Source organism: Lepisosteus platostomus, chromosome 2 (genome assembly GCF_059453375.1).
Source record: "Lepisosteus platostomus isolate fLepPlt1 chromosome 2, fLepPlt1.hap1, whole genome shotgun sequence".
Lineage (NCBI taxonomy): Eukaryota > Metazoa > Chordata > Actinopteri > Semionotiformes > Lepisosteidae > Lepisosteus > Lepisosteus platostomus.
The window spans coordinates 32,151,782-32,177,485 of NC_142612.1; the positions used below are offsets into that span (position 1 = coordinate 32,151,782).

Here is a 25,704-nt window from a genome sequence, read left to right on the forward strand (position 1 = left end):
TCATTTGCCTAAACCGGCCAGCTCCCAGTTTATGGATCTGTTCATTTAATTTGATCTTGCATTTTGTAGTTAAATGGATGGTTTCTTCAATGACTCAGTTTTAATAATGGCAAGTGAGATATGCAGCTGATATTTTTAAATGCCACTGCGCCTCACCTTAAAGAAAGAAATGAGACAAATCACATGGGGCAGTAGTTGTAGTTACCCATGTGCAATGTAGTTTGCCTTGGCAGCAAGCCATTTGGGCTGGATTCACTTGTATTTGCCTCTAAGCCATGTAGTTACAAGGGTTATTGACAGCACTTCAGATGTAATCTTTTGTCTAATCTGTCACATGAGAAACCATTGTAATCAGCAAAACCCTCCTGCACGCTATCTCCTTTACCGTCAAAGTCATTTTTATTTGTTTATTTTGTTGACGTTTCTCCTCTTTGCCTCTACCCTTTTCTTTTATTTAGTCTACTAAAAAGCATTAAGTGTATGAAAACGTACCTCTCTCCAGATCTAGGTCTGTTCTCTACCAAGACACTAGTAGAAGCGAATTCAGACCACCTGGTGGAGGTACGGACACAGCTGTCACAGCCTACTGATGAAAATTGGGACCTGACTGGAACTAGGAAGATGTGGCGCTGCGAGAGTAGTAGGTCACATACTACCATTGCCAAATATGCACAGTACCAGGCCTCGTCATTCCAGGAATCACTACGGGTGAGTAGTGCCAAGCCCAACACTAACGGGGCTACACTAAAAATCTGATTTAGCCTCCCTACTTTTCATCTCCCATTTTCTGCAGAATACCTTAGACTTGACAGATCTTGCTTTCAGGTGTGCATGCGGTGCTTAACTATGTGGATTACTGTATTCATTTTTTTCTCTCGAATCTAAGGTTTGTGTTGTGTGTTGAAAGTAGGTAATGGTTAGGCTGGAGCAGGTTAGGTTCTCCGCTTGACATTTAAGTGTGCAGATTGAAGAACTAAGTGTCTTGGCTAAAATCTCACTTGTATTTCAAAGCTTTTTTTCTTTCCTTTCTGTAAAGAAAGGGTTAAAAAAGTAAAAGGGAATGATGAAGTGGTAATAGCAGAAAGTATCTTTTACAGATCCTTGTTCTCCTTGCCCTGAGTTTCCTAAAACTGAATGGTTGGGAGCATTATTTTAGCTCAGTGCTAATTTAAATGCTTTTAGTTCCAATTCAATTTCAATATTCAGCATTTTTCAGATACATCTATAAGGACAGGGGTGATTAAATTTTAATAGCCATTCCAGAAGAAGGGTGTACGAGTCACTTTTTTGATGTCCAGTGCTGTTTTTTTATAAATATACAGGTGAACAATTTCAACTCATTTCTGCTTTTAAACCAGACAAACCGTGAGCACTTCTGCTGAGTTTAATTAGTGAGAATGCAAGCATGGATTTAGTCTTTAACTAGCAGGTATCACGTCTGTATACTTTACACCTTTCCTGCGCCTTTCAGGTTTCGATCACTTGAGTGGCAGGTGTGCTAACTGAGCTGAATCGGGATCTTGTCACAAAGCCGTCAAAACCTGCAGTGGTTGAGCTAAAAATATTCTTTCTTATACTCAAGGCGAGCCTGTCGGCATCTGCTCACCCTTCAGAAGGCTGAAGCAAATTGTCTGGCTGAAGCAAATCTACAAATGTCTGGCTGTACCTGTTGAGAGTACACTAAGTAGTCAAAACAGTCTAAGTACTTGGCACGTATATTTTTAACGATTTTAAAGTGTATTTTTCCTTGAGCACTCTGGATATGTCAGCAATCTGCTTGATAGTCTGCATTAGACTCTAAAACAGCATAAGACCAAGTTGCCATGTAGGTGCTTTTGTGTCCATTTACAGAGTCAAGGTTTCAGTCTCAGGGTACTTTTTAATGTAAGAAATTGTCCAAAATGTCCCAATGGTTATAGAGCAGTTGTATTTGAGGGGCTCCCCACATTTTTTTTCCAATCCCAGGGTGAGTGGCTACACCCCTTCTCGCATTGATATTCGCTGCACACAAAATCCAGGGCATGATTCATCCAGGGTTCGAGCAAGGCCTTTTATTCAGTTTTCACTCCAGGTCAAACATAGTAACATAAGTCAAACGGACCTTTGCCCATTATTGGCACCGCCAGGACTACAGAAGCAGGATTGCATTGGAGGAGTTCTTTTCTAGGGGACATTACATTCCTTATAAAAGCAATTTAAAGATGGCATTGGTGCGATACCAATTTTTGCGCTGTCCTTAATTATCGTCAGGGTTTTTGTAACATCCTCCACGTTACAGAGGTAGAACTTACTTACAGAAATTTCTTGCCATCGTATGTTTTGAGTAGTATTACTTCCATAACAGTCAAACTCAGTGGTGTGTTACATAGTTTAAATTATACCATATTACCAATTTAGGTTTTTGGATAACAAATCTTAACTGTTAGAATTACTAAAATATGTCTCAGGGTTAAATCAGTAGGAGTAGCGACCACCTTTTTATACAGTAGGATAACAACAATGCAGTAAAAGTGCCTGAGAAATTCTTCTGAGTTGTAGTCAATTTAACAGAATACCAAAAAAAGGAAAACTGTTCTTACTGTGCACGTTACAAAACCTAACCTTTTTGTTTGTTTTTTTTTTTAAGGAGGAAAATGAAAAGAAAGGGCACAAGGAACATTCAGACAATGAGTCAACATCGTCTGATAAGTAAGTCTTTTACTGGGAGGGAATAATTCAATACTGTTGTGCTGTTATAATGTGCCAATTTCCAATTTTTTGCTTTTTTTCTTCAGTGTGGGACGACGCAGGAAAGGTCCTTTTAAGACCATCAAGTTTGGGACAAACATAGACTTGTCAGATGAGAAAAAGTGAGTATGTTAAAGGGAACATACTGACGTACTGTATTTCTAATGTCTAATGAATTTCACTGAAGGGCACTTGGCTCTCACACTTTAAAAGGGAGCTTTCATGTGGTGTAGGACAGGCTGTTTGAGAATTTTTAAAGATAATCCCTTCACTCATTGCTTATGTTTAGCACTGACACATGGAGAATGCAGGAAAAACGGTCATTCTTTTCCATTAAGAATGTGCACAAGAAAATGGAAAATGAGAGAAAAATGGCATGCAAGCTTAGCGTGTTTTTCCTTCAATAGACAATTTTGTTGCACAAAAAAACAGGGCTTCTGTTGGAAAAACCAGATAACCTACTGTTGTGTCCATATTCCTCAATAAAGATGGGATTTTCAATCTCAACAAATCCTTATCTAAAAATACAGAAAAGTGCTCCTGGACCTACATAAAAAAAAACCAAAACTTTTAAGGTCTCAACTGAGCAGACTGCTTCACGGGAGAAATAAATTAGTTTTTTTTTTATCAGTGTCATGACTGTGGCGGCTTAAATCAGGCCTGTGCTGTCGCTCTTCTGAAGTGCGAACTGAACTGTTGCAGGTGGAAGCTGCAGCTCCATGAGTTAAGTAAGCTGCCAGCGTTTGCACGAGTGGTGTCTGCAGGGAATCTCTTGAGTCACGTTGGCCACACGATTCTGGGGATGAACACAGTCCAGCTCTACATGAAGGTCCCTGGCAGCCGAACGCCAGGTGAGCATATGCCCTCGCTGTGTCTGTCTGTCTGTCTGATCGGGTTTCCTGACGGCGAGGGTGCCAGGTTCCCAAATCTGACATTTTATTTCATTGTCATCATTTTGTTAATGTAAGAAATAACTTTAATTTTAAAAAGAGAAATTCCCCAACACATTTTGGACAAACCTGAGAAAGTAATGAGTGACGTTTTTTTTTTATCTCAGTGGTTCCCCACCCTGTTCCCAGAGGAACGGTGTCTGGTTTTCTCCTCAACTTGCTCGATGTTACCTCTGTCTGCACAGCTCTTCCTAGCTGATCGATTGATTATCAGACTCTTTGTTTGACACTATATCAGACACCCCTGCAATGAGCATTTTTGCTTCTGCTGAGGTCCAGTTGGTTACATTTCAAGAAACATACCTGAATGAGGGCAGTTTGCAATCTCACAAATTGGTACAGGGTTGATACCAATTGCAAATCCTGTTAGATCTTTCAAGAGCTGAAAGCACATTTCCTAGTATGCCATTAGTAGAAAACTTAAATCAGTTAGCCTGTGATGAAGAACTGGCCTGGAGCACAAACCAGAAGACTTTCCTCCAGGTTTAGTGCTGGGAACCAGGGTGCTGTCCTGTGTTGTCTTGATGCAGTGTTCCAACAGTTAGTTGGTTCTTCCCAGCAATTCATGACGCTGGTGACCTTTGTTGAACCTCATCCACATGTTCAGGTTCCTCCTTATCCTTCATTAACCTGCCTCATTCCATCTGCAAAGATTTTTTTTCCTGTTTTGTGAAAGCACTTGAGTTGTCTTGGTTTAGATCGCCTATCTTCCACTTCAGAACGCAGAGCTAATGCAGTGTGTTCTTTGTGTTTACATTTTTAGGCCACCAAGAAAACAACAACTTCTGTTCTGTTAACATCAACATTGGACCAGGAGATTGTGAATGGTTTGCTGTACCAGAGCCTTACTGGGGTGTCATGAATGATTTCTGTGAAAAGTATGAAAACAACTTAACACAGTAACGTTAGGATGTTTAATTGCCAGTATGGTACTTGCCTTAAATGTACACCTATAGTAACTCCCATTTCACGCATCTTTCAAACGACCAGTTGACACAAACATCATGTGTTTAACATTCATGTGTTTGAGTATATGACCTTAATTTTTAAAAAATGTTTTGTTTGAGGGAATGTTTCTCCTTTGCAGAAAATTGTCAAAGTACATCATAACAATGAACTAATCAAGACTTATAATTTTCAGTAGATTAATAGTTTTCCTTTATTCATTAATCTTTGATCAGTGGACTTTAGTCCGTCCTGCCATTACTTTAAGCATATTACGTCTTCATTGACATGGATCCTCTTGTGTTTTTTCATTACACTTGAGTCACGCTTTGCATTATTGTATTTTGTTTGTTTTTTTTTCCTGATTTTTGGGCTTGTGTGGCTGATTTGATTCATTTCATTTTTGAAGGAATAATATAAATTTCTTAATGGGCTCCTGGTGGCCAAACCTTGAAGACCTTTATGAGGCAAACGTCCCTGTGTACCGGTTTATCCAGCGACCCGGAGATCTGGTCTGGATCAACGCTGGTACCGTCCACTGGGTTCAGGCCATAGGCTGGTGCAATAACATCGCTTGGAATGTCGGGCCCCTGACAGGTACCGTACCCAGTACTCTTTGTGATCCCTTTTCAAAGCTCTTTTCTCCCAGCACTTTGGGTTTATTTTGCCTTGGCATATTTATTCTAATCAATGTTGACCCCCAATATAAAATGAGCAGCAAACTAGTGAAACTAAAATTCATTTCTGTTTTGTGCAGCATACCAGTATAAGCTGGCCGTGGAGCGATACGAGTGGAATAAACTGCAAAGTGTGAAGTCCATCGTTCCCATGATTCACCTGTCATGGAACACCGCACGAAACATTAAGGTGTCTGACCCCAGGCTCTTCGAAATGATCAAGTAAGTGTAGTTGGGAGAAGCTGCTCATTGACATTACCACTGCCAGTGCTGCTATTTCCTCCTCCTGCTCAGCCTGGACAACACTGGCCTTAGTCTGTCTACCCAGCACTTGATCCTGTAGAAGTGTGAATCCATCCTTGTCTGAGGGTGCAGTTTAAGAAGTAAATCACCACTGTTTTGATTGTTCATTTTCTGCAAAAATATACTTTGTCTCCCTGAAAGTTCTTGTAAAAATGCTTGTTAACTATGGACCTGTTACTTAAAATAGACTTTCTTCTTATTCATCATGCCTTCGGAGGAAAATTGGACTTGAGGGAGGAAGAGGCATTTTTCTCAAAATGTCAATATTTTGTAGGCTTGTACAGTATGCATACTTTTTAATTTTTTACTTTTGTCACAGAGACAAACTAATGTAAACAAACTGAAGGACACTGTAGGTTACATTGTACTGAAACTGTAAAATTGGTTATTTACCAATAACCAATAACTCTGGCTAAGTGTGCCTTAAATTCTAAAAAAGGCTGTTTGTTGGCAAAAAAGTTTGAAGATGCTGATGGCCAAAGTTCTCTCGGCATGTCCACAAACCAAATGGTGTCTTTTAGATCATTTGATTCACACACCTCACTAACAATCTTACTTAATGTTTGTGGTTCTAGATCGGTTGCAGCAGAGTTTTCCCCTTATTTTAGTGCATGTTTGATTTCCCTTAGTGCTTGTGGCCTGACGCTTTCTGAGGTTTATCTAAACTTTGTTATATCGGGATTGCTTTGGAAAATACACTATTTACGGGCCTTTTACATTATTTCCATTTTGAGATATCACCATAGTCCGTTGTCACTAGGGTAAAAACAAAGTACTCCTGTGAAACCTGCTTGATAAAGTTTCTGATGTCATACAATGGAGATTATATATATTTTTTAAAAGACCTGAAAAGCAAACCCAAAGGAACAAACAAGGTGAAAATGGAGCACAATCCTGAAGGATGCTGCACTGGGCGATGTACTGTATATGTCATTGCAACATTAAGGCTCTAAGGGCCATCATTTGAATTTTAGTTTTTTGTCCAAAACAACTGGAAAGTAACCCTTTTATTTCACTCTCTTTCCCAGGTACTGCTTGTTAAGGACATTAAAGCAGTGTCAGATGTTGAAGGAGGCTCTAATCGCTGCAGGGAAGGAGATTATGTGGCATGGGAGGGCAAAGGACGAGCCAGCTCACTACTGTAGCATCTGTGAGGTGAGTGGGGAAGATCAAGGCACCAGCCAGTTGGAAGGAAGCAGAGCAGCAGTTTGTAGGCAGTCTCAACATCTGTTTTCACATTCCAGCAGTGAGAACAGTCGAGAGTAATTAAACCAGTCTCCTTGCACCCAGAAGACAGACAGGTTTATCAAGAGAACTTTCTAGAAACAGCACTGACATGTTTGAAATGGGTCATTTTGTAATGAAGCATTTGAACCTACCCAGTCATCTTGTTGAAGCCAATACCTTGGCTTCTTTTATGAAACAGCTGGATGAGATCCTGGGATAGATTTGCTCCTAACTACCACACAAACTCCATAGGCCAAATGTAACCTTTCTCTTGTTCTTGAAAGTGTTTCTAAGTAACTGCATAATTTTTGAATTACAGACTTTCAATTTAATCAGTGTAAAGCCTTAACATTGTCAAAAAGAGGTCATTCTTGTACAGTTCCCTTTCCAGGGTGAGCACCATAGTTTATACAAGGTTATGTTGTGCCGGGGTTCGGCAAGTGCAGATCACAATTGAGAGCATAGAAATCATTTAACATTTACAATGTAGGAAGAGGATTCTGTGATGTATTTAAAATTTTGTTAACTGAGAAGAAAAACATTAACTTCATCTCAAGAACTCTCAGGGGCATTTTTAGAACAGTATTATTTAGAGAAAGCATGGCAGAATGCTCAAGGTTATACAGTTCTGCAGAGCACTGCAGTAACTAACAAAAAGGTTATCCAGAAAGCAAATGTACATTCAGTTTAGGTTTTGAACAAAGGGGAAGCTCTTACATTTGGGTCAAAATTGGGCAGAAAAAGGTGCATTTTGCAGATGCAGCTTTATAGAGTTCATTAAAACAGTTTTCCCCCTTAATGTCTGTTTATCTGTTTCTGGGTTTCTCCCTCAGCCTTGTAGTTGTATACTGTTCTTCCTGTTTACTTCCACATTTATCTCTGGGGAAAACAGGTGCCCAGACTTTTGTTTGTCGCCTTCTGAAAATAGAACAGTTTAGATAATTCTTCTAGAGCTTGTTTCACTCAGATTATAAATCTGGTAGGGCTATGCCAGATGATGAATGAGACAGTTCATAATGATGCATTTGTGCATTAGATGCGTTAGAGGTTCTCTGTGTGGGTGGCATTGTGGTGTAGTGGTCAGTGCTATTGCTCTGCAGTGCTGGGGTCCTAGTTTCGATTCCTGGTGTGAAATCTGTGTAGAGTTTGCATGTTCTCTCTAGGTTTGTGTGGGATTCCCTCTGGCTTCTTCAGTTTCTTCCCACAATCCGAAGACAAACTTCTGTGAAATTGGCCTAGGTGTGAGTGTGTTTTTGTGTGTGCCCTACGATGGAGTGGTGTGCCATCCAGAGTGTATCCAGCCTTGTGCCCGGTGCTTCCTGGGATAGGCTCCTGGGCCACCATGATCCTGAATTAATTAAGCGGTTATTGAAAATTATGCAATCATTGCTGTGCGCTAAATCTGTTGTTTCTGCATTAAGAACTCCTCTAACAGGCGGTTTGCTTCCTGGTTGTGCTTTTTCCCCACTTGCTGCAGGTGGAGGTCTTTGATCTGCTGTTCGTCACAAGCGAGAGCAACTCTCGGAAGACCTACATAGTGCACTGTCAGGACTGCGCGCGCAAGGCCAGTGCAAACTTGGAGAACTTTGTGGTGCTAGAACAGTACAAAATGGAGGACCTGATGCAAGTCTATGACCAATTCACATTAGTAAGTGGAGGCATTAACATTTTTACTTTAATTTTATGATCTTCCACATTTTGAAGATTCTGCCGTTTTATGTTGTACAGTGTAGTATTTGACACAAGGTATTCAAACTGGAATGTGATTATGCCTGCCTCTGGACCTGTTACTAGTCTGGGATTTAGTCCCAATTTGTTTTAGGTAATTATATAAATTGCTGTTTAGGGGGAGAACCTACAATAGATTAGTGCCCCCTGCAGGATGAAGCAGGCACTCAGTTGGGCTAATGCTACAGAAACTGCAGCAGTGTATTTAGCCACTGAGGCTCATGAAAGACTTTAAATCACAAGCCTGTAGTTGAAAAGAAAAAGAAATCCTGCTACTTTACCTTAATATTCTCCCTGACCATGTCTCAAAAGTCAGATCCTTTTAAAGAGTCACATCACACCACCATCCCTTAATCTGTTGTTCCTTTAAGATGGCTTAAAGATGTGAGCCACATCTTCTACTAACAACCATTGTTGAAGTCATCCTCAAAGACACCATACAAATTTTGGTGTTGTTGGACGTTAAAAATAAAGCCTTACTAAAACTGATGAATGCCAAATATAGTGTGGTGCCAGACCATTCAATTCTTTTGTTTTATACATAAAAATGGTTTTGTGACCCATGTACTGAAAACATAGCTATATTTAGGTATAAATATACTGAAATGTGTTTCTTTCCTCTTTCCCCCTAGGCTCCTCCATTGCCTTCATCTTCATCTTGACATTAACATTATTGTTCTGTGGACAATATATAAAGAGAAACATTTCTGATATTCAGGAAGTGACCCAGTTCTGCACCACTGGTTTCTGTAGCTATCCCATAAGGCTGCTGGCTGAAAGCTGTGTCTCTATGCAACCTTCCAAGTGCGGAGTGTCAACTGACTGGATGGGAGAGGGTGCTGCTCCTTTTCCAGGACAATTTATAGCTGTTTCAGCTGTACTTATATAAAAAAGAATCAAAAAGGACAAAAAATATGGAAAAATGTTTTGTATATATAAATATCTGTCACAACTGGCAACATCACAGAAAGACTACTGACTTGACAACTTTCTCTTTTGTATTCTGTTTCTGGGCTGATCATCACCCCTTTTTCATTGAAGTTTTCCCTTAAAATGAGTACTAGCTTAGCTGGTCTTTTGTATGGTAGATAGAAATTTTGAGTCTCTTTGGGCAACAAAATATAAAAAAATTTTGTAATGTGAAGAGTTAGGTGAATATAATTTTTTACAGCTTTTATGTTTTCTCTGTCTTGTTATTTTGAAACCATGATGTTAATTTTTTTTGTTTCTTAGGTAAAAAAAAGAGAAAAAAGAAAAAAATAACAGCCAAGTCACAAAGATAAATGGGTTGCACATAGACTAAGGAATAAACTTCAAATTTGTGATTTTTTTGTTTCTAATCTTGATGTAAATTTACACTATTTATAAATACATATTTATTGCTTGAAAATATTTGTGGATGGAATGCTGTTATTTTTTCCAGAGTACCTGCCATTAAATTTTAAGGAGTTTTGTCATTTTAAGAACTACTCCTATTACGTTTTCTATATATAAATAAACTGCTTAGCAAGCATTGTACAGAAACTTACATTAAAATTGTTTTATTGTTTGAAGAGCATTTAATTAGTTGTTAAACTGTTAGTCTTTTTGTTATTTAAACCATCTTATTTTCTTATTTTCAGAATGATTAAACAAGACTGTATCTTACAACTTGCAATCTGACATTGTAGAAAATAGTTATAATGGTGTTACTTCCACCCTCTACTCTCACAGACACATCCATGCACTTTTGGTCTAGCCTAGATCATTTGATATATATGGTGATCATTTCAAGTATATATAGATCTCAGAGAGACTGAAACTCGTGGAATCTGTTCAAAGGCAGCAGAGAACATTGATCCCTGAGAAGTTAAGGTTCTAACCTTAAACTCTGAGACTGTCGTCTTTTTTGCCAATTATGTACTGGAATTGTGTATGTATTTCTCTGTGTATGCAAACAAAACCCCTGCATATAAATACACAAACTTATATTGGTGAACTGTATTGTGCGAATCTTCATGGTACTGTCCATGCAGATGTTATTACAAGCAGCCCTGAAACGCCTGTCTCAGTCCGTTCTCCAACTCAAGGCATCCGTCCAGAATACTGCAGAAATTGTTTTCCTTTTTATGTAGTGACAGATTTAACAAAAAACACAAATCTGAAATTAGAAATGTTGATTTATTGCTTTCTTTCTCGGATAAGGGCTATTTGGTCACTTTGGTTGTCTGTGCAATGTTGGGTAAGGATTGTTACTCAAATCCTTCTCCTTCCTGTAGTTTAGGTTGAGGGAAATGGTTAAGACAAGGACAGAAGGGCCAGCTTCCTTAAACACCGGAACATGCCCTTTGATGGCACAGTTAGCCACTCGCTTAATGCAAGCCACAGTGAAAGATTTCAAGATTTATTTTTTATACCCGACTAAGTATTTTTGCAATGGACTTAATGATTGTTAGTGTTAATGAGTGTTTGTAACTGTGTCAGATCCAAACTTTCCAGGAAGAATGTATAACTTGCAGTAATAGTAATATTATGAGATAAAAGGCTGATATAATGCTGTACATAGCATTTGAGTGCGTATTTATTTTGTCAGGTGGCCAGTTGTGTTTTTTTTAATACCATCTACCATTTGTCCACCCGCCCAAGTCAGAACTCCGGCGTCTAGTCTAGTTAGATGTCCTATGACAGGGTTCCAGCCCTGATCCTGGAGAGCTTCAATCCAGCCTTACATAAGTAGTCTATTTTAAAGAAAGGAGATTAATACTTTAATTTATTGTTCAATTAAACAACCAATTTCCTCTAAGTCTGGTCCTTAGTGGCTTAAGGATTCAGTTTCAGCTGAGTTCTACCTACTTTAACTTGTCACCATCCTAATTGGTTGCAATTGTTTCAGGGCTTCAGAACTCTTTAATGGCTACCCGTTAAATCTGGGACTGGATTAGGAAAGTCATCCAGAACTGGAGAGGATGTTTCCCAGTCTTATACAGTATGGATTCTATGTTGCAGAGAATGGGCCTTTATACACATTCCCAGAGGAAAAGGTTTTGGCTTCAGTCTTTATGACTCACATCTTCTGGAAGTGTTGCATCTTACAACACTCAGGTGGTCACTCTGGAAGAGAAGTGAGGGAAACAAAACTCTCTTTCTATAGATCAACATCTATAGAAAGCCCCTTGCAAAAGTTGACTGATTGGACAGTGATTTCTTCAGGACCCTGCTGTAATAAAATGAGAATGTGCATCTAAACTTGTTCTTGCAGAACATTGTGGTGATTGTTAGCCTAGATTTTTTTTAATCACGTCAATGATTTGTGATTGCAGCTTCAGCCCAGGGACTTCATTGTTTCCGATTCTAATATTGCAAAGAGGTCAACCAGTCTACAGTTGTGTTTTTCTTAGCCCATTGACTTGTAGATGGGTTCATGGCAAATGTCCATTGTTAGGCCTGTTTGACAGTTTCCCTGACATTTAACACTTGTGAGGGAGGACTAATCCCCCTTTTCCAAAACCTGCTTTGTTGCAAGAGGTTTATGAAGGCTTTAGGAATACCAGGAGGGAGATAAGTCTTTGGTGCACTTCTGTATTCCACCAGGAAGCTCTTTTATGTATTGTGTTGCCGTTTAAATTTCTGATAATAAAATATTTTTTCTATTGATAACAACAGAAAAATGAGTGGCAAAGTATAGAAATTCATGTAGTTAAAGACCATTCACCAGTCGGGGGAAGGTCAATCAATCGATAAACTGTCAGCATCTTGGTATGGTACTTCTAAACCGAGAGCAGTGGGCTACCTGCTGCTGGTCGATCTTTGCCTTTCCATTTTTTAAATGTTTTTATAAGGGCAGCAGGATGATTGTAATGTGTTTTCCCTAATACTGAAATGAACCTTTGTAACAGCCTCATCTGGCTAGAAACCATCATGGTTTGGCCTCATCTGGCTGGAAACAGGAAAATGCTTGCTAAACCATTTCTGTAGTGACGGAAATGCCCTCGAGGGAGGTTTCCAATGACTACAATGTCTTTTGGCTTTTGTTTCGTGTACCAATGTGAAAAATAAAATCCACATTAACAATAGAAATAGGGCGTTAGTGCCAGGATCCCAATTGGTTTAATCGGTAAAAGGCACTTGGAAGTACGTTTTTGAGCCCTATAGCCCAAGTAGGAGTAATCTGAACATTCACTATGGTGAGTTTCATTCAGAATGTTGGATTGATCCCATGTGAGGATGCATTAATTTTCATTGTAACTAGACTGGTGGAAAAAAGAAACGCAACACCTCCTCCACACTCTGGCCCTCCCATCTGTGTGGATCAGGCTGAAGAGTGACTCATCCGTGAAGAGGACCTGATGCCACTGCTGACGAGTCCATCACAGCCTCCGTCTTGCCTAAGCCAGTCGGGTGTGATGTCTAGGAGGTGTGACAGGCCGCCTTGCTCTAAGGCCAGAAGCATGGAGCCTCACTGTCCTGTCGCTGATGCGGGCATTGGGTCTGCCGGCAGTTTCAGCAGCAGTACAGGTGGAAGATCTGAAACGATCTCTCAGATGGACTAATCTGATGTCGGTCCTGCTCTGGTGTGGTCACTTGAGGATGACTGGATTTTGGATGGTCATCTGTCCTGCCGGTCTGTTGAAACCTCTGCAGTCGGGACACAGGAGTGGCACGTGACATGCCTGCCCGCAGCATGCTAATGGCCCTCTCCCTTGCTTTTGGCGACATCCGAGGCATTATGGAATGCACAGCAAACTGACTAAGTGTGGCCTTTTTCTTGCAGTGACCTAAGCTTTGAATTAAGGCCTTCTTAAAGGTGTCCTGCTCATGCATTTGTTCCACCTGGACCTCGTTGGGTAAAAGTGCACCTAACGAGCTTTTGTTTGGCAAGTTGCAATGCCTCACTGCACAAGCTGTATTGCTGGTTAGAGGGTTTAAAACTTTTTGTGAAAGTACATATACTATAACTACAGTATTCTCATAAAATGTTTCTTTTTTCCATCAGTACGTATAAACTACATGCTGTATATCCCTGTTACTAATTCCTTTCGAATTGATGTTAATTTTAAAATCGTCACTTACCACTGTGCTTTACCAATTGCAATGATAATAACAATGACCAAAAGCACTAAGGCTTCAGTTAATTAGGTTTGGCTGGAATGAAAACTACCTGATGTGTGGGCTCCAGGACCAGGATTGGGAACCCCTGCCCTAGACTGCAGGTAACTGCTCTGCACCAAACAAGCTTTACACTTTCTAGGTTACAGAGGGGAGCAACATCACTTCTGTAACTTGCTGAATACACTGAGCCCTGCAGCGTTTTATGCAGAAGCCATCTTCTAGTAAGAGTGATGTCTTAGTACTTGAAATGGCAATGTTCCAAATTAAAATAGCATGTATTTTTCCATGTTAACTTTATTTTTGCATGTGACTGCAGAAGGCTGTTGGACAGATTGCACCCAAAAGCTGCATGGCTTTGGTATTCTTCGTTCAGCCCAGCTCCTTGAAACATTTCCCTTCTCTCTTTGTGACTGCTGCAGGTGTCATATTGGACAAGTCAGAGGTGACCAGCATTTCAGAGTCCTGTTGGAACTCAAAAAGAAAGGTTCAGGAACACTGTGAAGTAAGGCGCCTCTTTAAAAGCATTACCAGTGCTTTTTTCTCTTCATAATTCCCGTCTGTCTAGCATGTTGTCTACATTAACAGGTCTCTTGGTTATTGGCACATATATCACCTCAGTGTTGCAAGAAATAACTTACCAGTTGTTCAAAACCCAGACGAGGATCCATTGTCTTTTTGTATATTTTAATTTTAAGCCCTGGAATGGCTATTGAATCGCCATGATGTGTTAAGACGTTCTTCTTTTTCAAACAAGGATCAATCTGAGACCGTAATTACCGTCGTCTCACTTGTGTCCAGTACTTCTCGCTTTAACAATGACAGTAACTGTTGTAAGTCTGATGGGCTTGTCGTGACTCAGAACTCACTCCCGTATCTGCATTCCGGGTATCTGTAACTAAAGTGCTGATTGCAGGGCCGCAGGGGTCTCAAGAGGCTCATGAGAGTGTTGGCTGCCTTTATGATGCTCCTGTCCAAAAGCGTCCTATCCGCGCAGATGTGCAACAGGCTGCTTATGTCCTTCTGGCGGGATCCAGTCGGATTGTCGTTGGAAATCAGCAGCTTAGGCAGAATGTCTCTGCAGATGAGGAGCACGCTTTGGGAGTCTCTGACTGTGTGGCAAGGCGGGGGCCTCCTGCAGTTTAAATTCAAGCACGAGAAGACATCTGTGTAGTTCTCCTGCTGCACGGCATCGTCCAGGAATCCTGCAGTCAATAAGAGAAGTGCTACTTGTAAATCGCTGAAATGCTCACCGCCATTTAAGTGACTTGGGAGATGCACTTGGCCAAATGCTCGGAGTTTATTTTTCTGGGAATCTGGGAGCAAAAGACATGCAATTCTGTAAGAGGAAACTGCAACTTATCATATTAACATCCACCGTTTTGAATGGAAAAAATGTGGAGTTTTTCCTCATGATTACAATGATGTCTATGTTGTCTTTATCACCATTATACAGTTTCATCTCAGGTTAAAAAATAGTTACAGGTTTCAAAAAGGATTTTCTGGTGAGAACTATAAAAATCCAAGTTTGCCCATCTAGTTTTGCTAGCAACTCATGTGTAGGTGGGTTTCATCTTTGAAATTCTTAGAGAAAGTTATGATGCAAGTTGAAGGTCAGTAGGCTACTCTAAGCAGAACAAGGATGAATGGGTTCCTGTATAGTTACTTGTGACCTGCAGCTCATTATTTCGAAAAAAAAAAACCACTTTCACTACACTTTATTTGATAGTTTCCTCCTTTAGTAAGGTCTTTATTTTATCCTCATCACATGCTCCAGAAATTATAAAGCTGCAACGTTTAAGCATTTTACTCCAACCTCTGGACCTTGGAAATGTATAAAGTAATGAGTCAATGAAAGGTTTGAAAGGCATATGGATGCCGTATTAACAGTACATATAATAGGAAGAGCTCCTTTGAGTAACAACTCATCCATCAGATTGTGTATTTCCACAGGAAACCAATCTTGTTAGTATCTTGGATTAATTGGTTACACTGCACTAAGAAGGGCATTGTTAATGGCTTAGAGGGATGTTTTTGGTAGTGATTTGTTCTACTTATTTTCTAGAGGGGATAGGGAAATCAGTGTAAGTGCATCTCATTTGTGAAGAATTAAATGTGAAAAATGCAACTGCACTGATGATCCCACATTTTTCTGTGTCTTTCCATGTTAGGGAGTTCCTCCACTGGATTGAAAACTTATCTCATTCTCAGGAGCCCATATCAGTATGAATACCTGTGGCTGTACAATTGAATATTGATGAGCTTTACAATGAAACAGTCCTTGAAATGAATGTTGATCTGGACTTTCCTGGCACATTGAAGAAGATGGTGTAAAATGAAATTATTGTGAAAGTACTTAATCGGAAACAAGTAGAGTGGATAGTATGAGCTGTGTTTAAAAGAAGAAAATTGAACACTGTCAAAAATGCCACAGCATCCTGATTTGCAATATAAGCTGCTGTTCAAGTTAGTAGGTAGGAAAGAAGCAGGAGGGAGGGGGTTAATTATACATTGTGTCTCTTCATGTTTGATATCTCCAGCTTTAGCACAGCTGTTTAAAATCCCAGTGCTGGAGGGACTGTAACACTACCCCTGCAGGGACCTGTTAATTTTTTGTTCCAACCTCGCTATCTAGTCCTCAGGAGACCTACCACTTCTGTCCAGGCCTGCAAATGTACACTCTGAATCAAATCAAGAGCACAAAACAGACATTTCGTTTTCCAGTTTAGAGAACCATTTAGGATAGCCGCATACATGACAGCTCAGGGAACTCAAAGACCCTGCACCGATGTGGAATAGGTATTGAAGGCCACTGCATCAGATTGGTTGTTCTGGAGGCTGTGTGTTAATTCACAATAGAAGAAAACCTTGATTTCAGCTCCTGTTTTAAGCACTACCAAGAGGATCAACAGCAAAATCGCTACTGAAATCATTTGGTTTGTGCAGGTAAGTCTGTACCTACGAGCCTTCTTAATTTTTGCAGCCATTTCAGTCTGTTTTTCAATCCTTAACACAGCCAGTTACAGGTTTAAGAGCTTCTGTAACTCCTGTCGACCATAGGTAAAAGCTTATGGTGGGCAACCATTTTTCAACACAAAGCTAAATCTGAAAAAGAGGAGTCTGAGTTCAAGCTGCTTACCTTCCTGCTTGTCGATGACTCCTATGGTGCTGGCATCTGTGATGAACAGCCTTCCATCCTCAAAAGTGCCAAACATGTCCTCACTGACGCTGGTGTAGTACAGGACATAGTTAAAGCCATTGGTCCTCAGAGACTGGGTGATGCTCAGCAGCTGATAAGCAACGTCTGCTCTGGCCTCGAAAGCAGCGCTGTAGAACTGCTTTATGGGGTTCGTGCTGGTGGTTACCATCACTCTTCCACAGGAGCCATAGTATTTTGGAAAAGGCCATCCCTCTGATCCGGGAAAAATCTGATCATTAAGCAGAAGAAGTATAGGCCAAGTCAGGAAGGGGTAAAGATATTCCGAGGCATTTCTCTACCTCAGATTTTAAAGTCATCGAGTCAGGTGAGTGCAATCCAGCAGGTTTTTCTGTTGAGATGGTTTAGAAGTCCAAAATTTGGTTTATGTCTTATTTTTTTAAATAGGAGAGTTTGCAGTTTACTTAACATAGCAGGTACTTTTGAATGAAGCAAATTCTGTTAGGTTTTTATATAGCTGGATATTTTACCAGAGCTGAAGTACCTTCCTAGCAAGAACAAGAGCTGTGTCCCACCTGGGATTTGAACCCTCAGCCTTCCAGGTACTGGTCCAGAGGCCTGCCCACTATTCTACACTGTTGCCTTGAGGATGTTATGGTGCTGTTTGCTACAGTATTTTAAAAATCGTAGTTGTCATTATTTCGAAAAAAAAAACACTTTCACTACACTTTATTACCATGTTCAGCAATTCAGAATGGTGGGGAAAAAAAATAGTCTGGTGACGTGAAGCAGCTTATTACAAGCAGGTTTTTGAACACGCCTCTTTCAATATTTCTTTTGGAAATATTTTCACTTCAAGACGGTTGATAAATGGAACTTACTTGTTAGCTCTGCATGCAGATCATGTTGGAAAGTTTCTGCAGTGAAATGTCTGCTGCACAACCTCTACTTATTTGTTTTATATCGCATTCCATTAGTCATTACAGTGACTAGTGAGCAGGAAGGGCCGCTTCACGTCGCAATTCTCATGAACTCTTGCTCTCTCCCGTGCCGAGACCAGGGGTTTGCGACACCATGGCGACTTTCCAGTATTTTCACAAAGTTCACGTGTTTGTGCTTAAATCGAAATCTGTATATTTTTTCTATACCATCAATGAATTTATTTTGTTAACGAGATTTAGTAACTGGGCTGAGAAATTGGAACTGCAGTTCCCCTTTAAAATCGTGTTTTTGATGCCTGTGAATATTGAACCAAGGAAAGATTAAGACACCTGTCTGAATCGCACATCAGTATTAAAAGTCAGTTGGATATTCACTGTCATCATGCTGCCACTGCGCTGGTGGCAGGTGTTTTTATTTCTGTTATTGTCTGGATGTTTAAAATGGCCTCATGAGTGCCGCCCTCCTACCTGTAACATCAGGGGATGCTGGTTGACGGAGAGGGTGTAGAGCAGTCTGAGTTTATCCCGCTCGGCAAAATGCTTCATTTGAACGCTCCCCGCATCTGAAACTTCTGCGTAGCGCCGCACAATGCGATCCAGGAGCCGCTGGGAGGTACAGCGCAGCATGGGACTGGTCAAACCCTGTGGACAGACACCTCAGGCTTGAGCCCTGCTGCTTACCTCATTAAGCCACCTCAACTGTGGAAACCACACGAGTGCTTTATAGCAGAGAACAGGTGGCAGACCTGGTTCTGGGAGTCTGGACTGTGCTCTGTGGCCTTTATGTCCTTCTCTTCTAAGACAAGGGTCCTGTCACCATAGCTGTGGACAGTTTTGGGTGGTTTCTTGTTTTTTGGTTTGATCCAGCTGAACTGATAATGACTTAATTGGTACACTGATTAGTAGGCTTCTTTATTTTCCAGGTCGCTTCGGATTGGCCTTATGTAAAAGCTGATCTCCAGGAGCTAGGTAGTAGGCCTCTTTGGAGGGGGTGGGTGTCACCTCTTCTGCAGGCAGTTAGGTTTGGAGTTCTCACTTTCAAACCACTGCACTAAACATGGGCTCAGGTGGACATTTTTAACCCTTTCTTCAAGGCTGGGGCTTTAAAAGATCTTAATTCAAAAACTTTGGTTCATAGTCCAGTGCTTACAAAACATCGAGGCCTGGAGCCAGCAGCTAAAGCTGGACAATGAATAAGATGACACTAGATAAGTAACCGAGTGGTCAGGGTGGAAGTGACTCCCCTGTTCTCAAGGGGTGCCCACTTAACCTCTCCAAGATATCTCACATTTCTAACTGGGACTCGGGCATGAGTCAGGCTGCAGCTTGCCATTTACTCTGTCGCATCCTGTACTTTCTATAAAACAGGCTGCATGTAGAATCGATCAGAATCCTGTATTCTTGGAAAGGATCTTGTTTCTTCCTATTCTTCCATATTTCCACACATCCAGGAATAATGTTATCACTTTATATTGCTTACTGGTACAAGTGGGTAAATACGCTATCAGTTACTTTGTTTTATATTTCGAATTCATTCAGGAGGATCTGGAGGATTTTTTAACTTTGAGTGGTTTCTGTCAATCAAATACAGTACATTATGATTCCATATTGAAACACAATAAAATATTTTTTTAAAGGGGGTTAATACTTTTGGGTGACAAAGAGCAGAGACATTTGAGCTGATCTACATCATCATCAATGAGTAGGTAAGTAAGGTCCCCTTTTCAGGCCATAAAGGCCCATGGGGGAATGGTGGGCAAGAGCCACCATTTTTCTCAACCATCCAACACTGGAAGTAGAGGTAATGTGGTCAGAATCACGCTCCAGCCGGCCTATTACCTCCAGAAGGATTAACCTCCGGTGCTCATCTGGAAAGCACGCAGAGTGGAACTGGGAGCCATCTGGAAGGAATTAGCGCAAGCTACATCAATCACTTGCCCCTACCTGCGATTGAACCCGGCACCTTCCAGTCAGGAGCCAGATGCCCTTGTCGTCTGAGCTACCACAGCTCCATTATCAATGAGTTAGCAGTACTTTTACAAAGACAGATGCTGGAGGCCATTCACAGCTTGTTAGATAATAGCCTTTTCCCAGGGTGCAGTGTGTGCAGTACTGGCAATATTCAGGCTATTCTGCCGACAAGTTGGAGTCAGGTCCTCTGTGGCGAGGCGTTTCTCTGGACACTGGAGACTCCGCTGGCTGGGAGATGGTTCTTGGGCACTCACCTGGACCATGTGGGGGGTGAGCAGGCTGGAGAGGACCCAGCTCTGGAACCTTTTGGTGTTCCTCAGCACGCCCTCGATGCTGCACGAATGGCGCTGGCCGGCTGAGCTGCAGATCTTGTGGTCCGAGGCCTCGTGTTTGTGGTGGGGCATCATGCGGGAGATGAAGACTGGCCTCCAGGACTCCGAGTCGTCGGTGTAGTTCCCCTGGTAGCTATTCTTGTAGGTAAGGGGCAGCTGCAGCCTGGGGGACAGCCACCTTTCAAATCTGATAGGGAGTGTCAAAATCTGCACTGAGCTGACCGCAACAAATACAGAACAAGTGCAACACAAGGCCAAGAGCAGGCAGACATCCTTATACCACCGGTTCTCATAAAGTGGCCTTAAGCTTGAACTTTATTGCCATATGTAACTGGTACATGTACTGGTACAATGGAATTCTTACTAACAGAAAGTCCCTCGATTGTTAAAAAAAGTGCAGACCGTGCATCAAGACAATATACAAAAAAAACAGTAGACAATGTAGAATTAAACAAGTAAACCGTTTGAATGTAAACAATGCAGACATGTAAACATTAAGTGCAGATGTGCAATAAATTATAGAAGAAATTGGAATGAGGTAGAAGGTGTAGGTGTGGTCCAAGGGGCATGGCCAAATGTGTTTATGTGTTCGCCAATCACACTGCCTGTGGGTAGAAGCTATTGAAGAATCTGGTGGTAAGTCTCTGTATGCACTTGTATCTCTTGCCTGAGGGCAGTGGGATGAAGAGCTGATGCTCAGGGTGGTCTAAAAAAGACACCAAATGAAATTGTTATACTTGCTTTACCACATCTGTCTCCTATACCTTCCGTGAGAATGTACTCCTAAACGGAAAACACGAAAAGTACATTTTTGTCTAAAGTGAGGGGGACACGGAATGCTTTTATTAAAAACAAGTGAAATCGAATAGCATTAGCCTGAATTTCCTTCTCTCCAGAAAAGGAAGCAAAAAAATCTGCAAGCAAGGGCAGCCGACTACAAATATCTGAACAGGCATAAAATAATCTAAACGGACTGGATGGAATGGAAATGGTACCAGAAATCAACCCAGTAGACCTTCAGAAGGGATGTGCCCTGATCAGATCTAAGTGTTGAAAAGAAAGGAATCTGCCACAGGGCAGATGAGCAAGGTTTTCAGCACTACTACTAGGTGTGGCATGAATCATCAGAGTAGAGGCTACGCGCTGTCAAAAGCTGTTCTCGCATTTCAGTGAATTCAGAAACTGTGCAGCCTCAAAACAAATGGAGCACAGGGGGCTGAGAACGCAAAATGCGGCCACATGCATGGAAACACATTTCATTCTCTAAAAACTTGAGAGTTTTCATCCTGCATCATTTAAATATCTGGCAAAAATAGTCAGTGAAATGCTTTGGGTTAAAGTGCTCATTTTCTGCATGACCTCAGTGATGGGCTGACACCTCCTGTGTCTAACGGGAAACTACAGCACTGTGAGGATCCAGTGTCGCACCCAGACAGCGGTAGGGCCTGTGGAGATGGTCAATTCTGTTGGAGATGTCTTTTTCAAAGACTTTCTCGGGGTGACGGGTCTGATGGAGGCAAGGAGGCGTTTGGTAACGGCATGTACGCGGTCATTGGTAATTGTGGAAAATAACCCTGCTACTAGAAGAGCAGGCACATTTCACAATGTGACACCCAGCAGTTCTGTCACACTCGTACCTACTATAGATGACAGGACGCTAACAAGTGTGGAGATCAGTTCAGTTAGTCCTACCGATGTGTCCCCAGGGCAGCAGTACGGTGTGGTGGTTAGGGTTCTGGACTTGTAACTGCAAGGTTGAGAGTTTGAATATCAGCTGAGACACTGCTGTTCGACCCTTGAGAAACAAACATCACCTCAAGTACTCCAGTACACCCAGCTGTATAAATGGCTGCACATGTAAGTTGCTTTGGATAAAATTGTCAGCCAAAAAGCCTTCCCTTTGGAACAAAATCTCCACAACAATTACCCAGTATAGTGACTAAGGAAACATTGTTTCAGGAGGTGGCATTCTTAGGTGAGATATTAAAATGAGTTCCTGATTACTTGGTCCTTGAAGAGTTTTCAGAAAAGTAGGGGTGATAAATCCAGTGTCCAGGCTAAATTTAACCTTAGGTCTGCACTGTCCGGCCTCTTTGATTGAACCAGGAAGCAGTTTCTAGCTCCTCCACCTTATCTGGTGTGTTATGGTGGCTGTCTTGTGTGACCCAGGTGAGGCCCCACTTCCTGAAGTACAGAATGAAGTGGGTCTACTCTAATATCTAAAATGCTTTAGGATCCTTTGGGTATAGACGTGTATTACAAGGTTATATTCTTGTTGTGTCACTGTGAAATCATGTTTTCACATGAGACATTCCCTGCACAAAGGGAAACTGAGTGCAACATACAGCAGTGTTATCATCCTATGTTCCCACAACTGCATCTTGAGTGAGGCATAAAGCAATGCCATCTGTACTAACACTGGAGTTGAGCTGTATACTCTATTTCTAGGTCAGGACTGCCCTTCTTCATACTGCTCAGCTCTCCAAATACGTTTTTAGTTGCATGAACATCCTCTGTTGCCAATTCTTGATCTGTGCCAAAGGCTGAGCATTACATGAGGAATTAAGGAGCAATTAAATTATTGGGCCCCACTTTTTTTAAAGTAAAATCAAAACCTAACCCCTTATACATCTTAAATTATTTTTCTTTTTTTATGCCACTACAGCTACAGGTTTCCTAGTATTTAAAAAGAAAGCATGCCAAGAGGGGTTTTGCTGGGTGATTTTCCAGTGTTTTATACGAGAGGAGGACTTACCAATGTAAAATTGCATAATTACATCATAAAGGGCAAAGAGTCATGGGATTCCCACTGCAACCTGGAAATCTTCCTTGATTTCAGGTGAACTCCCAGCTACAGCAAAAGTTTCATCTGACAAAGTTTCATCTGTGTTTGCTTTGTCTTAGGTAATATTTATTCTTGGGTTATATTTTTCAATTTTTGCAGCTTCCCACAATCTTAGTTTGGAAACAATATGGACAGGCCTTGGTACAGAAAAATTGTTTCCATTTCACCTCAGCTGTACTCTTCCATTTTCTTTGTTTTGTTGAAATAGTGCGGGCAATATTTTTAAATCACAATGGAGTTTTGCTTGGTACTCATGCTGCTGAGATCTTTAGGTTATCTTATGCTGAGAGCCTTTGTGCTGATGGGAGAAATGGCTTTGCTGTGCAGTTTTCAGTGCTGTGCAATATTTTGATGTTAATAGATTTTCTCTTAGTGTTTGAAAACGGAGAGAGAACACAGTGGGCACTTTATAATTTTTGAAGAAGTCAGAATAGGTTGAGTGGATCTGAGAATCTAATACCCTCACAGATTTCACCCATAAAAGCACCCAAAACTCCAGATAATTTGGAATTGTCTGGGCTTTCCCAATTACGTTGCTTTGAATATGATTTTAGTGCTTCATCATTGTGTACAAAATACAACCAGATACGTTTGTCCTGACATCAGTTCTACTTTATGTATAAAGTCATGTAGCAATTCTAGTTCATTTTAATATGGCAGAGCACTGTGAATAAATTTTGGTTGAATTCCTTTGCCAAACCTGTCCAAAACGACAGCATAAAAATGACAGACTTGTAGGAATGAGAATTATAGATATCTTTCTGCTCTGATCAGTTAAGAAACTGGACTAAATTTGTGAGACTAAAAACCCCGTAACTGACAATATCCACCCACAGATGAGATTTCTGTCTTTTGAAAATAAAGTTTGTTTGCAAGCAGACATTGTTTTCAGCAGAAAGCATTCAGGATTGCTGCTAGCACCTTCACCTCTGCACTTCGCTTGGGTGTTCAAAAGCTGCTCGGCAGTGTTTCAGAAGACACACTCACTGCAGTTAGTTCTTTCTAGTTTTAAAAGGCTTCTATCTTCTCAAACACTTTGGTTTAAAGCTTTTGCCCAAGTATTACAGAATGCAGCATTCATTTGGTCTGAACTGTGTATTCCCTAAGAGTCATTTGGTAAGTAACTTCACAAAAAGGGGGCTGTGTATAATGAAATTATTTCGTCTTGAGAAAGATTTTTTTTAACAGAACAAAAATGCTTGCTGCCTTAAAGGTGGCTTGGCATGCAGTGTCACAAATGTGGAGTGAATCCTAACTGAACCCCAGCAGTAAGACAAGGTAGAAAGAAGAGCAGTGTGTCAAAGACTTTATTGACCTACCTGATTTCTTCTTTGAAGAATTTTTTGCAGATGGATGTACCGGCGCATGCGTTGCATTTATCCAAGCCCAGAAAGCTCCTGCCAAAGCTGTAGAGAGGCTTTCTGTGGGCGGGGGGCGCAGGAGAGTTGGAGGGTGAAGCCGCCACTTCTGTCCAGCTGAGCAAGCTTAGACCCCACAGCAGCGCCCACACCCCCTGGGCCCCAACTGGACACATGGCTCTGAACGTGCAGGATCCCCTGTGATGTGTCAAAAACAAGCAGGCAGCCCCAGGCTGGTGAAGGCCCAGCACGATTTGGCGTGGAGGACTTCAGCTGCTGTCCAAGCGAGCATACAAGCATCTGACTCCTCCCTAAGTTCACTTCACCCCCCGTTGGGGTCCTCAAGCTGTGAGGAAATACATGGAGGATGCAGATAACTCCGCTGCCGTGGCAACGCTTCCTCACCCCACAGATGTTTGTGACCACTTTCATGGGTCCCACCCTCTCGCTACACCGTCGAGATAAGAGGAGGAGCACAAAGATGGGATTTCCTTTCGGCTGTGCCTGTGAGGGACACCGTGAAAAGTGGTTGGGAAGAAACACCAGCAGTTGCACAAGTCAGAAAGTACTCTCGACATCACTCTTCACTACTTTTGTTTTGACTTGTTCCATCCGGTAGCTTGCCCTGCTCATCCGTCTTCTCGGAGACCACAAAGTTTCCTGATGCCGCAATCCCGTGGCAGAAAACAGCAATATGAAGAAAATAATATGAAGATGAAGGAAGTGAGAATGAAAAAAAAAGACACTGGGGGAAAACAGTGCACTTCGTCATAGGAAGTGTTCGGAAATGTTTCATTTTAAAGCTTGATGAAATATGGAAGATGAATGCCGGAACATTTATTAATACCGCTAACTGTATTGTTGAAATAAAAGAGAAAGTGAAGAGAGAGGAAGAGTAGTATTGAAGCCGTGTTTCGCCCATTTAAGGATACAAGAGGCAGTGCAAGTTGCAGGCTGAATGAGTCACACCCATAATCCAAGTCGAGGTTATTTCCCATTGGTGGGAATATTGATAGTGTAGCAGTCATCAACAAAAAAGAGTCTTTATATCTGCTAAAAGTAGCATTATGGAAACTACAATTAGCACTAAACCAGGGGATCCTGTCAATGAATGCAGAAGTTTGGCAAATAGTCAGCAACATTTCTATTTAGAAATGTTATATCTCATATAATTATTAAATTATAGTTCTTTCAATCAACAGCACTAATGCATAAGCATAGGATAAAGTATATTTAGATTTTCAGAATTAATCTTGCCAAATCCAGATATTGATTCTTTTTTAATTGATCTATTTAATATTTGTAGATCCTTCTTTCAAGAAGGTTTAGTCATGAAAAATGAAAGAATTTGTCTGGAATAGAAACCATTGAATATGGGGGGAACAAACTTTCCCTCGTGCTGGGTAATATTACTCCTAGGTGTTTGAGAACATCATTATTATAATCTTTATTTCATAG

At 41.1% G+C, this 25,704-nt stretch overlaps 2 protein-coding genes across 6 annotated transcripts in view; one reads left to right on the forward strand and one right to left on the reverse strand.

Annotated features, from left to right (window-relative positions):
• Window positions 1–10,081, forward strand: part of kdm6a (lysine (K)-specific demethylase 6A) — a 104,213-nt gene extending 94,132 nt beyond the window's left edge. For all 5 annotated transcript variants that reach the window (XM_088605543.1, XM_088605560.1, XM_088605551.1 and 2 more), the window contains 10 exons: window positions 503–708; window positions 2,627–2,688; window positions 2,775–2,849; window positions 3,430–3,578; window positions 4,441–4,555; window positions 5,032–5,219; window positions 5,380–5,521; window positions 6,631–6,757; window positions 8,307–8,477; window positions 9,190–10,081. In XM_088605543.1, the coding sequence (XP_088461669.1) occupies window positions 503–708; window positions 2,627–2,688; window positions 2,775–2,849; window positions 3,430–3,578; window positions 4,441–4,555; window positions 5,032–5,219; window positions 5,380–5,521; window positions 6,631–6,757; window positions 8,307–8,477; window positions 9,190–9,219 (1,265 nt within the window). In that variant the 3' untranslated portion in view covers window positions 9,220–10,081. The remainder of the gene's footprint in view (window positions 1–502; window positions 709–2,626; window positions 2,689–2,774; window positions 2,850–3,429; window positions 3,579–4,440; window positions 4,556–5,031; window positions 5,220–5,379; window positions 5,522–6,630; window positions 6,758–8,306; window positions 8,478–9,189) is intronic.
• Window positions 10,082–10,698: 617 nt separating this feature from the next.
• dipk2b (divergent protein kinase domain 2B) lies at window positions 10,699–25,250 on the reverse strand. The gene is made up of 5 exons (XM_088605588.1): window positions 24,208–25,250; window positions 19,966–20,230; window positions 18,209–18,382; window positions 16,782–17,070; window positions 10,699–14,847 (listed from the first exon to the last, which is right to left on the reverse strand). The coding sequence occupies exons 1-5, from the start codon at window positions 24,420–24,422 to the stop codon at window positions 14,501–14,503; spliced, it is 1,290 nt and encodes a 429-aa protein (XP_088461714.1). The 5' UTR covers window positions 24,423–25,250; the 3' UTR covers window positions 10,699–14,500.
• Window positions 25,251–25,704: the final 454 nt, after the last annotated feature.